Source organism: Carcharhinus amblyrhynchos, chromosome 2 (genome assembly GCF_965287045.1).
Source record: "Carcharhinus amblyrhynchos chromosome 2, sCarAmb.v2.hapA, whole genome shotgun sequence".
In the NCBI taxonomy this organism is placed as follows: Eukaryota; Metazoa; Chordata; class Chondrichthyes; order Carcharhiniformes; family Carcharhinidae; genus Carcharhinus; species Carcharhinus amblyrhynchos.
The window spans coordinates 12661702-12676044 of NC_137325.1; the positions used below are offsets into that span (position 1 = coordinate 12661702).

At 41.7% G+C, this 14343-nt stretch overlaps 1 protein-coding gene across 4 annotated transcripts in view; it reads left to right on the forward strand.

Moving 5' to 3' along the window:
- Positions 1-421: 421 nt before the first annotated feature.
- Positions 422-14343, forward strand: part of topbp1 (DNA topoisomerase II binding protein 1) — a 69705-nt gene continuing 55783 nt past the window's right edge. Inside the window, exons 1-7 of one of the 4 annotated variants that reach the window (XM_080202301.1) lie at positions 490-587; positions 4292-4367; positions 5981-6079; positions 6169-6303; positions 9279-9422; positions 10221-10402; positions 12269-12462. In XM_080202301.1, coding sequence (XP_080058427.1) covers positions 5990-6079; positions 6169-6303; positions 9279-9422; positions 10221-10402; positions 12269-12462 — 745 coding nt within the window. In that variant the 5' untranslated portion in view covers positions 490-587; positions 4292-4367; positions 5981-5989. Of the gene's footprint in view, positions 588-4291; positions 4368-5980; positions 6080-6168; positions 6304-9278; positions 9423-10220; positions 10403-12268; positions 12463-14343 lie in introns of those variants that run through there. The other 3 variants (XM_080202310.1, XM_080202319.1, XM_080202330.1) reach the window with 3 other exon arrangements.

A 14343-nucleotide genomic window follows, 5' to 3' on the forward strand; every position in this document is an offset into this window, starting at 1 on the left:
TTATGGAACTAGGACCGCCCCACTATAGCCCCACCTACTAAAAACTCTTATCCCGCCCCCTGACCTCAAATGACGCTAGCGGTCCCGCCCCTTGCTCTCCACCCCACCCTCAATGATAGTGGCCCCGCCCTTTAGCTTGTAGCCCCGCCTTCTGAGCGGCTCCGCCCTCCCTATATCATGTGATCCCCGATCCTAATCTCCCGCCTTTTCCTTCAGGACCCTCACGTTCTATGTGTCCACAAAGATGCCTGAGGGTCCTTCACCATTTTCCGGCATCGTAGCGAGCGGGAAACACATTAACAGATTATTTCTGAAAAAAAGAAAGAAAGCTGCGATTAATGAGGGGGAAATACGGGGCTGGGCTGTGTGGCTGGATAGCGGGGATTCGGCAGTGAGGCGGCGGCGGAGGTTCTTGTTTCCCGGGTAACGGGGCCTGTGACTGTGCCGCCTGGGGAGAGAGTCTGAGCCCGGGGCCGTGCGATCCTGCCGCCTGGGGAGAGACTCGGAGCCCGGGGCCGTGCGATCCTGCCGCCCGAGGCCGCCGCTTTGATGCCGCCTTTCCCGCAGAGTGTGCCGCGGGTTTGCAGGTGGGTCCCCGGGACCGTTGTGCTTAGGGCTGCGGGATGGGCCGGGGGCTCGGAGTCCCGCATCCTTCCCACGCCCTGCTTCCCTTTGCGGGCACAAGCTGCTGCCCTGAGTGAAGCCGATCATTAATCAATTTATTTATTCAAACTCACCCAGATCTATCAGAGACTTCACTCCAATCACTCACTCCTTTTTAAAATCAGACAATCTCCTTTTTATGTTTAAAAACAGACTCTGCAATGTTAGGAAACTTTTCGTTTCCTGCTTTGGCTCTGTAACGTAAGAACATAAGAAATAGGAGCAGGAGTAGGCCATCTAGCCCTTTGAGCCTGCCCCGCCATTCAATAAGATCATGGCTGATCTGTTGTGGCTCAGTTCCACCTTCCCGCCCTCTCCCCATAACTCTTAATCCCCTCTCTTATCAAAAACCCATCAACCCGCTTCTTAAAAATATTTAGCGAGGCAGCCTCCACCACTTCAACGGGCAGAGAATTCCAGAGATTCACCACCCTTTGAGTGAAGAAGTTCCTCCTCAACTCTGTTCTAAACCGCCCCCCCTTTATCTTGAGGCTGTGCCCCCTAATCCTACTGTCCTTTCTGAGCGGGAAGAGTCTCTCCACCTCTATCCTATCCATCCCATTCATCATATACGTCTCAATGAGATCTCCCCTCATTCTTCTAAACTCTAACGAGTACAAGCCTAGTTTATTCAGCCTCTCCTCATAGCTCAACCCCCTCAACTCCGGCATCAGCCTAGTAAACCTCCTCTGCACTCCCTCCAAGGCCAAAATATCCTTGCGTAAGTACGGCGCCCAAAACTGCACACAGTACTCCAGCTGCGGCCTCACCAATGCCGTATACAGCCGCAGCAAGATCTCCCTACTTTTATACTCAATCCCCCTCGCTATGAAGGCCAGCATCCCATTCACCTTCCTGACCACCTGCTGCACCTGCAAGCTGGGTTTTTGCGACTCATGCACAAGGACCCCAAGGTCCCTCTGCACCGTCGCCTGCTGCAGTTTTTTGCCACGTAAGTAATAATCCTTCCTACCATTATTCCTACCAAAGTGGACCACCTCGCACTTGCCAACATTAAATTCCATTTGCCAGTTCCTGGCCCATTCACCCAGCCTATCTAGATCCTTCTGTAGACTCTCCACACCCTCCGCACAATTTGCCTTTCCTCCAATCTTGGTGTCATCAGCAAATTTTGACACCATACACTCGGTTCCCTCCTCCAGATCATCTATATAAATGGTAAATAGCTGAGGCCCCAGCACCGACCCCTGAGGCACTCCACTAGTCACCAACCGCCAATCCGAATAGCACCTATTGACCCCCACTCTCTGCCTCCTATTTGACAACCAATCCCGAACAAAGATCTCCATCTCAGCCTTGCACAATTTTTATTGACTCCCAACGTTGCAAAGCTTTTGACAGAAGGTCATCTGGACTCGAAATTTAGCTCTTTTCTCTCCTTACAGATGGTACCACACTTGCTGAGATTTTCCAACATTTTCTCATTTAGTTTCAGCATCAGCAGTAGTCATTTGCTTTTATCCACAACTTTTTGTGGGAGAGAGTTCTAGATTTATTCCACACTTTGTGTGGGGAAGCAATCCTGATGGATCCTGGTTCTAATATTAAGGCTTTGCCCCCTTTCTTTATTATTGTCGCAAGTTAGGCTTACATTAACACTGCAATGAAGTTACTGTGAAAATCCCCCAGTTGCCACACTCCGGTGCCTGTTCAGGTACACTTGAGGGAGAATTTAGCATGGCCAATGCATCTAATCAGCATGTCTGTCAGACTGGGAGGAAACTGGAGAACCAGCAGGAAGCCCGTGCATTTACAGGGAAACGTGCAGGCTTTGCACAGACAGTGACCCTAGTCAGGAATTGAATCTGGGTCCCTGGCGCTGTGAGGCAACAGTGCTAACCACTGTGCCACCATGCTTGTCCTGTGATGAGGGAAAAAAACTTCTTCATAATGTGTGGCTTGGATCTGGAATGTATTGTTTGGAAGTGTGGCAGACGCATTCAGGAGGATATTAGATGATCATTTGAATAGAAACAATGTGCTGGAGTCATGGGAAAAAGCCATGATGTTTGTTTGGAGAGCTGGTGTAGTGCAATGGGCCAAATGACAGTTTGTCCCATTGCACTGTGTGAATCTTCTGAACTCCCCACCACAGAAAATAGGTTCTCTCTAGCTACCCAGTCAAACCATAAACATCTCAACTGAATCACCCTGTTCATCTCCCATATGCGTGGGGAACATGAGCCTTGTTTTTGCAACCCATTCCCAACAGCTTAAGTTTCTCCACATTTATCTGATTTATTTTGATGCATGTACTTTGAAATTACTTCTTGGTTTGCAAAAGATTTTGGAATGTTCTGAAGTCATGAAAGAGGCAATATAAGACCAAGTCTTTCATTTCTAATTTTGAGGTCCTGGTTAATTTATCCCCTAATGGTCAATATCTCCTCGGGATCTTTTTCCTACACCGTTCGTCCTACTATAAACATTCCAATGTGTTCTTAGCTGCTTCTTGAGATCCTTTCCAGCTATTTCTTCCTTGTCCTGGCACCAGAGAGGCAAAACATCTGTTGAGTCTGGCTTTTGACAGCAGAGGATGCTATTCATCCTGCTAATTCAGATTTACCAGAACCAGAAACTTCTCCTTTCCACTCCTTTATTTCCCATGTGAATTCCTACTGTTCTATGGTCCTTTAGGCATCACAGTGGTTGGATTGGACCAGATTTTCAGTTTTTTCCCTCCCATTTCCTTTCCCCATATCTGTCTCCACTTTCTGAAGCTGTGTATTTCTACATAGTGTGATTGAGTTCTGGAGTAAACTATTCTGATACTATCCCCGTATGTATCGAAGTATCTCTAACTTTCACTCAGTGTGACTCCGAAGTAGAGATATTACCTGCAGATGTGGTAATCCAGAATGATTTCATTGGCCACAATACATTGTGTAGTTGTAAGCGACCCTCGATTCCAAGGCATTGACAGTGGGTCATCTGGACTTGAAATATCAGCTGCTAGACCTGCTGAGATTTTCAAGCATTTTCTCTTCTGGGTGCAAGTGACCAATCCATTTCCAACCAATTCGTTTTTGGTGGCTCTGTAAAACACGTGACTGAAAAACCGTCTGAAACTTCAACTTGATAAGAGTTGATTGTACAAGTCAGAAGAGTCAAAAGGAGGTGATGAAGGATATACTTCCTTTCCTGATCCTACCTCTCCTACAGGTTTCATTTTAAGGGCAGCTGTCTCTTACTAGCAGTACTTCCAAGTATCACTGCCTTTGGTGTCTTTAGTACTGATTGTTTTGCTTTTTATTCATACCTAACCATTTTTGTGGAAGCCTGGGACTGTGTCTATTTTGACTCTTGCATCAACTAACAGAAAGCAAAGTATAGACATATAGTAGGATCACTCACTCACTGAATCTCAGACATTCAGATCCCTAGTATTGATCAGCTATTTCAAAAAAATGATAATATTTTTCTCTATCAAGAGACTTGAAGGACTAACTAAATTTCCTGACTTGGGTCACTGTCTGTGCGGAGTGTGCACGTTTCCCTGTGTCTGCATGGGTTTCCTCCAGGTGTTCCTGTTTCCTCCCACAATCTGAAAGATGTGCTAGTTTGTTGCATTGCCAATGCTAAATTCTCCATCTGTGTTCCCAAACAGGTACTGGACTGTGGCAACTAGGGGATTTTCACAGTAACTTCATTGCAGTGTTAATGTAAGCCTACTTGTAACACTAGTAAATAAACTTTAAATTATGGAGTGCTTAAGGATTTTCAGCTAAATCTGTTGGGGGGGACCTGAGGTACTTTTTTGCTTTCTTGTATTGCCTGCTTGTGGCTGAAGGAATTCTCCTTTTCCCCAATTCCATAAAAATCAGAAAGAATGGGGTTTGTAAATACTATGGTGACTGACAGCTTTCTTCCGTGTGGTGAATAACTGAATGTGTATCTTCTTTTAGGGCCCACAGTCCGTAATATCCAAAGGATAGTGAGTGATTCTGGTGAAATATGCTGCACAGTTTACACAATAGATACAACTTTATGGACATTGTTTTCAGAAAGTTAGTTGGGAGGCCAGTACCAACCTGGTTATACTAGGTGTTCCACAAAAATTGGAAGCCTAGAAATAATTGAGTTTAAAGTGTATCCTGAAGCTGAAAGTTAATTCAGACACGTGAATATCGTGTGGTCAATTATGTTACAGCACCTGTTCTTTTAGTTAAACAGACCGCTTGCACCCAAAAATGCTCTTGATTTCATTTGACTTCATCTCACATCTATCATCATTTTTCGAAATGGCCACCAAATGTTTGCAGGTTGCGACTGTTTAAATTTCTGGAGCAGTGTGAACTGCCTCTGCCTTTTAATCGGTTTCAGGAGTTACTGACTGGTGAGAATGTTTGAAGCTTGGCTTTCATTGGTGAATGTCATATGAATGAATATGTAACTGTATACTGTGTATTTGCGAGGCAGTTCCAACACAAATACTCAAATACGTCTACAGAGGAGAGAGGGAGTGCAGTTAGAGATTTAAAATGCTACAAATGCAGAATATTTACACAGGACAATATCAGACGGTGCTTCTTGCACAACCCGACTTAATTATTAATCAATTTTGGTGTCTATGAGCCAGTGTTAACACAGAAGTAGACCGTGTCCTGCCGTTTCTTTGAAGGATAAACAGATTTGGTATGCAGCATGTTTCTTTAAAGACATAAAATTTGCATGTCAAATGTTTTAGGAGCAACATTATACCTAAACACGTTAGATTCTTTTTAGTATACAGGTTGCACCTGTACAGTTTTATAAGTAACCCAGAAAATGTTGGAAATACTCAGTAGACCAGGCAATATCTATGAAGGGAGGAAGGCAAGATGCACAGATTTGATTTACTGGAGTTATGTCAAAGTGGCTTCTGTTGAGACTTGTGCTTCACTTCCACTGATGAGCTATTACTAGGCGTTACAGTCCAGAGCTGCCATGGCCCCCAGCAGTTCTGCAATCATTGATGATTTGACAGAACTTGCTACACATGGAACTAGAGGAAAATACTGAATTGTCCTGGCTTGCATGCAGAGCACAATGCAAGACTTTTCTGGATCTTTTTAAAGCCTCTGAACTTCCATGTTGAGAAATCACATTTCCTGCAATGATGTCCAAAGAACAAAACTTCCCAAATTGAAAGAAAGAAAGAAAACGGAAGACTTTCATCTATGTAGATCTTTTCAAGGCTATCAGACATCTCAAAAGCCAGTTCCGGCCAATGAAGTACTTGTAGTCACTGAGTGATAGATTCCAAACCAGTTTCCTATACCCATAATTGAGAGGTTTTTTTGGTCTCCATGTTTAGGTGGTGAAAATGCCAAACCATGCAAAGCCAGAACCTTTTCTTGTAAAATTTATAAAGACAAAAAGGAAAGATTCTGAATATTTCACAAAAGCTTATAAGGTTGGTGTTTTTTTTCTTTTAACTTAGCCTTTCTAATTTTAGCGGAATTCATTTCAAACAAACTTGAACCTCTCTTTCTGATTTTTCAGGCTATTAAGGAATTTAAATCAGAGGAATTTCTGCAGACCGTACATGAAGATGAAGTATTTAGTCTAAAAGTAAAAGACAGCTCACTTTATATATGTGACCCCTTTGAGGGGGATGCTTACAGTCATCTGGAAAAGGTGCTCATTTTTGTGTCTCCCTCTTGTGGGATGGAACATTGTTTTGATTTTGTTTTATCCAGTTGAAATAAGGTTGCGTTTGGCTATTAAGAAGTATAAGCTGAATCCAAATATAAAGCCCACTGTCAGGTAAATAAGGTGGGGAACATAGACCAGGTTAATCTGAGTGGGAAAGTAGTTTTACTCTGTCAGCATAACTGTAGAAAGTTCTTTAAATTTGTGCATCTATGCTTCAGTAATAATAGGCTGTGTTTGCTAATTTGTAATGTTTCGTGTGTAGCCTGTGATTGTTAAGTGTCTGTTCACCTCCACCTTCTCACTGTTTTCTTAACATCTTGTAGTGTCCCAGCATGGTAACCCCTTCAATTTAAAACATCAGCTTTAGTTTATTTGATTTGGTTTCAAACATACAATCTCATCTACGTCAGTGTTTTCTTCTGCTTCTAATTGGCTTCCTTATATCGAATTGCTAGTAAATCACTGTGACATAGCTACCCTTCCATCATCACCTTACTTCCTGAGATGGTGATGTTCTTTGTGTTTTTACGTTAAAAAATAATCCATGGAATTTGATCTCACTGCCCACTCTCATGAATGGACTCCATGCCCATTAGGACCAGGGCATGTTTTTATCTGCTCTATGAGCTTTGACTTCTGCCAATCTTATTAATGCATAGATTTAAGAGTCTAGTTTCAGAGATGTTGATGCTTCATTAAGAATAGCACCAATGATAGAAAACAATATTGTCTGTACACAAGCAGGCAACCTACAGTGTGCCCTGAGCTGCTCATTAGATTTCTATTTATTTATTATGTTTATGGGATGTGGGCCTCGCTGGCTGAGCCAGCATTTATTGCCCGCCCCTAACTACGCTCCATTTCAAGGACATTTAAGAGTCAACCACGTTGCTGTGGATCTGGAATCGCATGTAGGCCAGACCAGGTGAGGATGTCATATTTCTTTCCCTAAAGGACATTAGTGAACCAGATGGGTTTTATGATAATTGACAATGATTCCAAAGTCATCAGTAGATTCTTAATTCCAGATTTTTATTGATTCAGATTTTACTATCTGCTGCGGTGGGACTCGAACCAGGTCCCCAGAGCATTGCCCTGGGCCTCTGGGTTGCTAGTCCAGTGACAATACCACTACACCACCCCCCTCCCTGGCTTTCTACTGGCCATGGGCCACTTGGATAGCTCAACTTAATTCTCACTAATAAACAACGCAACTCACCTCAAAGACTCTTATCATCGTAATTATTTCAATGCAAAGCTACAGCTGCATTAGGCTTAATTCTTATCTTTGCTACTCAAGGCTCTTTTTGCACTAATAAAATGACTCATTAATTTCCTTTTCCTTGATTATCCCTCAACTAGTTTATCTTCAGTTGATTATGTTTGTATGAAATCAAAAGAATATGTTATAATATGATCTATTAATTGTGATTTAGTCTACATTGTAATGAACCATAAACTCTTAACAGCATTTCTTTGGTGGTGTTGAACTTATTTCGCTATGTGTGGTTTGCTGCAGGATGTTTTCTCCTTGCCGTACTGTGTCAAGCATGGGTCTGTTAAGCTTCATGACAACTGCCTACACTAACTCAGGCTAACGTTATTACCCATGGCGGTCATTTTTCTATACCTGTCTTTAAGATCCACAGCCAATAAATGTAGTAAAGAGTTAATGGCCAGGCTGGGAACCATTGCGAGCATACTCCAGATGCTAGAATTTATCATGTGCCACAGGATCTCATGTTCAGTAGGTGGAGGCATATAAAATCTGTTAAACCACAGCTTAGATTATAAACCACTAAACAAGATTACTGAGCATCGCTCAATGCAAACAGCATATTTATTGTAATTACAATCTTCACTAAATCTGAACTATCAAAATAATTGTTACACTCCATGAACCTTTAGCATTAAATTGATCATCAAGATATAATTGTTTTGTTTCTTATAAGGCTTTTTTTTACATCAGAGTCACTAATCAACTGCTTAACTGCTCTGACTTCAGATGGACTCCATCTCTGTTCAATGTTGCTCCAGATTTCTTTATGGATATCTTAGAATGCAAAATGTAATTCTTTCAACTGCATTAGATACCCAGTAATTCACAGAGCTTTTCTAATTAAATGGGATGGCTTGAGTTCTTCAGAAAGCTATTGATCTGTTTGAGCCATCAAACAGCATGTGAAATGGGTCCCTGTCTTAAGGAAATGACCCTAGGCAGTTCAGTACAATCAGCATACCTGATCATAATTTACATAGTCTGCAGTTTACTGAATGGATAGCAGTAACCAATCTTTATCACCTGTGTGCTGTGAACAGCAAAAAAGAAGCCAGCATGTAATCTATTAAACATAAAAATGCTTTACTTTCCTCTGTGACATTATGCATGTTATGTTAGCAGCTGTTAGAAGTGGATTTTCTGGTAGCAATCAAGTTTCAAAATTCATAGTAAAAATGGTTAAGATCTGGTAGACAAAGATAAATGCACAAAACTTGAGGAAAGGAATATAATGTGGGGAAATCAAACACGGGGAAAAAAAGGAAATTTTGTATTAATAAAGCACTCTTCCTGGCATCAGGGCATCTTTGCAGCCAATGAAGCAACTCTTGGAGTGTAGTGACTTATAAGGCAGGAAACACAGCAGCCAATTTGCACACAGTAAGCTCCCACAAGCATCATATGACCAAAAACATTGTGAAAGAGAAATGTTTTAAGGGGTGCCTTAAAGATAGAGGGGCATAGTGAGACAGTTCCAGAGATGAGAGCTTCGGCAGCTGAAGGGATAGCTGCCAGTGGTGCAATTAAAATCGGACATGAGCAGTGAAGCAAGGTTCTTATTTGGGTTCTCATTGATACACCGAACGTAAAGTTTTATGAGGCTTTAGAAGTATCTTGATCTTGCTGCAGGGATCACAATTGCTGTTTTACTCTTTGATACATCTTTTTTTTTCTGCAGCTTGGTTGTCGGATTGTTGGCCCACAAGTAGTTGTATTTTGTCTTCAGCATCAACAGAGTGTACCTGAAGCTGTACATCCTGTCTACAGTATGGTTATGGCTGATGTGGTGGTTTCATGCACCAGCTTGGAGAAGAAAATCCGGGTAAGTATTTCAGGGCAGTAGCAATAACTGAGACCTTGGGTCTAATTTTCAATTATGATGATGCTTCTCCCTTTGCGCTCAGATTGCACGATGCATATTTGACAGAAATCTGCAAATCAGATTACTGCCAAAAGCTCTAAAATTTAATTACCTGCAGTTCAAAAGCTGGTGGCGGGGATTGGCGGCGGCGGCGGTGTGTGTGCCGTCCCATACACAATGTTTCAGCCTGGGGGGCATTCCTGAATAAAAGGACATTACTGCAGATGCTAGAATCTCAAACTACAAGAGAAAATGCTGGAAAATCTCTACGTCTGCCAGCATCTATGAGGGGAGAACAGAGCTGACGTTTCAAGTTCAGCTGACCCTTTGCCAAAGCTTTCTTTGTCAAAGAATTCCTATTGCAATTTAATTTTTAAATTCTAGGATGCACTGGCTCCTGTAAACAATTTTAATGTGAATCACTGTGATTTCAACTAGTGCATTATGTGAAGCACTTTGAGATGTTTCCATGTAGTAAGATGTTATCCAAGTGCAAATATTTTGTTCCTTAAAATGACAACTACAGAAAAAGTATGGTTTATCATCTGACCAATATTAGCAAAATTTAATGTGGATTTTGTTTTCAGTCCAGTGATACACTCATCGAGCCACACCACTCATAAATCCAATATTGAAAGCTTGCTAGCATTGGTAATAATCTGACGCAGGCCCAAAGTTTATCATTCAGAAAGGCCCATTGCATTGCATTTTAATGATTAATTTCCTGGATGCTGAATAGTTTGTACATTACCTCTGAAGGATGAAGTACACAAACAAGTACAGCTGATGGGTGGTAGGATCCTGCGAGACTTCAACATTTCGGTAACTCATCTGATAGCTGGAGAGGTGGGGAGCAAGAAGTACCTAGTGGCTGCCAGTCTGAAAAAACCTATTTTACTTCCGTCCTGGGTTAAGGCCTGCTGGGAGAAAGCTCAAAAGAAGTAAGTGGCTATCGCAGGTAACCCTTTCAAATCTTTTTAAAGTTGAGGTGGCATCTTGGTATGTATTTCTGACATTTATTTTAAAAGCAGCAACCTAACTTCAGGAAGTTCCAAAGTGCATCATGGCCAATGTCATAGTTTTGAATTGTAGCCACAGTTGTAACGTCGGCAAACACAGAAGCCAGTTTGAGCCTGACAAGGTGAAGTGAAGTTTATTTATTAGTCACAGGAAGGCTTACATTAACACTGCAATGAAGGTACTATGAAAATCCCTTAGTTGCCACACTCCGGCACTTATTCGGGTACACTGAGGGAGAATTTAGCATGGTCAGTGCACCTAACTGGCATTTCTTTGGACTGTGGGAGGAAACTGGAGCACCCGGAGGAAACGTAAGCAGACACGGGGAGAATGTGCAAACTCCACACAGACTTTAACCCAGGCCGGGAATCGCTGTGAGGAAGCAGAGCTAACCCTGTTCCACGAGCCACCCTCGTCTCACAAGCAGGAAGGGGATGAGTGGCTGGTGGTGTTGGCTGATGGAATTGCTCAGGAGCTGGAAGAACTCATTTGCCCTTCAAATAGTGGTCAGTGCTTGGGGGGATGGGTAGGTGACAACGCAGCTTCCACTGAGGTCTTTATATGGCTGTAGTGGATAAGATGGAGCAGCTGTGTGACCAGGCTGCACAATCTTGCCATCGATTGCAGCAGCAGGACCCAGCTGACACCAGCAAGGGAGTGGGTGGCAAAGGAGGCAGGTATTGGCAGGCAAATGCCTCTGCCATGGACTAGAAGCTATCACTTCTGTGGCTCCATGTGACAAGTATGCAATAGTGATATAACACACTGCAAGTCCCTGTCAACATTGGTCCACAGAGTCAAGCTGGAAACTATGTGACTTTAAAAAAAATAAAACTTTCACAAGAACATTATATCAAAATCTTTAGTTTTACAGTTGGTGTTATTATGAAACTTTTCAATGTCAAGAGTTAGGTATAGACTTTATATCCTTAAAGGAACACACATCTACTGTAACACTATATAATACATTGTGTCTTAGGTGATTTACTATTCCTGTCCTTACAAAGCATTATTAGTCCTGAAGTGCTCATCTTCTGAGCAGGAGTCTGAAACTTCTGAATATATTTTGATTTGAAAAGTTTCCTGATCAAATTATGATTAAATAGTGCAGGATCTGAGGCTTTTTGTGACCAAAAAACAAGTGTTCAGATTTTTTGTCTTTGAGTTACTTGGTATGTGAAGGTCATAACATGTAACTTAATGCTCTTGTTAATAGGCTGAAGTGATGTAATTATAGGATTTGGCCATTAATGAGGTAATGGTGCTAAGTGTACAGATTCCATTCCTCTAGGTTCTTGAAATTCAGATATGACAAACTAGAGACAACAAAAGCACAATCAGAACTGAGTTATAATGGCTTCTGAAACAAGGACTGGAAACAAATTGAAGAATCTCACCCCAGTAATTCAATGACCCAAGAACCTCCTCTATCCTATTCCTATCAAACTCCATCTTTCCGCAATTCTAATCTCACCCTAGCCCATACCACAAATGTTTTGAAAATCCATCATCACAATGACAAACTCTATTGTCTTCACTACAGTGTTACAAGTGTTTCAGGATCAGCAATTCTGACAAACTGCTGAATGTTCCTGCAGTATTAGCACACAATCCATGGCCCCATTTTGTTAAAAGCCCAGAATGGCTGCTTCCCTCTGCTACGAAAACTCATTTAATTTTCTGTAGTTCTAAAGCTGGAAACTTCTACCCCTCCTTAGTACTGAAAAGGTTTGGGTTGCCCACTGTGATGCTGTCGATTCCACTCACTGTTGCTTTCTTTTAAACAGCATGATTAACCTTACAGATGTGAATATGGAGGAGCACCTCTGTCCTCCGTTCCTTGGCTGCACAATCTGTGTGACTGGGCTGAGTAGCCAGGACAGACAGGAAGTACAGCGACTTACCTTGGAGAATGGGGGTCAGTACACTGGGCAGCTGAAAATGAATGACTGCACGCACCTTATTGTGCAAGAAGCGAAAGGTAATTCAGGCTTTGCAGAAACAGTAAAACAAAGACAGTGTGTGTACTGTGTTTATTCTTTAAAATATCATGTTACCTCATTGCTCAGGTTCTTTAATATTTAGTTTCTCTTTCTTGATGAATAAAACTGCATAATTATCTTCTGCTTGCCATTATTACTATGTCTCATATATAGCTGGTCCCTTAATTGTCAAGAAGAAATTTAGATTTAGATATAGCTCTTGGGACTAGAGAGACCAAGGGATATGGGGGGAAGGCAGAGTCAGGAAATTGATTTTGATGATCAACCATGATCAAAGTGAATGGCGGAGCAGGATCAAAGGGCCGAATGGCCTACTCCTATTTTCCATGTTTCCATGTGGAGGCACTATCTAATTTCTATTATCCTTTATTCATTTTCATCAATTGAAAATGATATTCCACTGTATTTGTAAGTGAGATTTTATCAATATACAACTAGACTGGGGAATAACATGTAGATCATGAGATATAAAAGCAATGAGGGAAGGCCACTTAACCCAGCTTGATTCATCTATCCTGAAATAACCTGCAGCAGAAATCTCTGACTCATCACAGATGGATTTAACAGCAGGCTTTCCATTTAACCACATGTGGCTAATGTTTTGCACATGCTACTCTGCAGCCACTTTATCATATCATTAAATTGTTACATTTTCAGGACTTCCCCCTCTGGTGCGCTGCTGGAAGTCCATTCCAAACAGTTGTTTACTCTGACAGTCAAATATGCCTTTTTAAATTTTGAATCGGGTGCAATTACGTGGTCCCTTTTCCTATTGTGATTTAGACTGAAGTAGTGTCTTGGATTTATTTTTTCTTTACCATTTACTATCTTATCTTGCAGTAATGCATCAATTCTCAGTTCCTGCTTTTGCAGATTGGAAATACCAATTTTCTGCAGTCCTTTCTCATAGCTCAGTCCTTCAGATGGTAGAGATCAGGCTCATTCTTGGGTTTGCATATCTCCCTTGTATTTCTGGAATTGGAACTAGACACAGTAATCATTGTGGAGCCTGTTTGGCGCACACTGTCTGAAGCGATATGAGGTCTAAGAGTGACTTCCTGTACTTGATTTTGGTTTTAGTTTGTTTTCCCCTCTGCAGTGATTGCTGAATTGTAGCTTTCAGATATGCTGAGCATCGAGTCCACTAAATTCCTCAGATTTATTGAACTTCACCCATTGCCATTTTAACAATTCTGATAACAGTGTAGCAATTTAATAGTGCAAAGTAGCGAAACTCATAAGATTCTTAATATAGAATTTATCAGTCAGCAGAGTAAAAGTTTGGGTTGGTTGTAAACCTTAATGACTACTAATAGATTTCATCGGTGGAAATACTGCTTTGGTATTAAATCGCACACAGCTTACTCCTTATTCCAGTTTACAGGATTAAGGCTGTTTCTTCTCAGCCATGTGTGTCCCCTTCTCCAGGGCTCTCTATGTTCCTATGCAGCTTGTTTGTTTAATGAATCAAGGAACGAAGAGCACTGCACTTATTGTTTTTCTTTGCCTGAATGGCTTTTAGACAAAATTGAAATTGTTGTTTGCACCTCTGCTAGCTTTTAGATAAAATTACTTTTGAAATTAAAAGGTTCCTTCCAGTGATTCCTCATAATTCTTTTTGCAACTTTGCTGATATTTTGACAAAGCTTTCAGGAATTATTTTCACTTTTAAGAGGGAAGGTCCCCTTGATAATATTTTGTCAGATCATAAAAAATAGGAGCAGGAGTAGGCCATTTAGCCCATAGAGTCTGCTCCGCCATTCATTCCGCATAGCAATGGCTGATCTGATTGTGGCCACAACTCCATTTTCCTGCTCATCCCCTCCATAACCATTGACTCCCTTGTCAATCAATTGAAT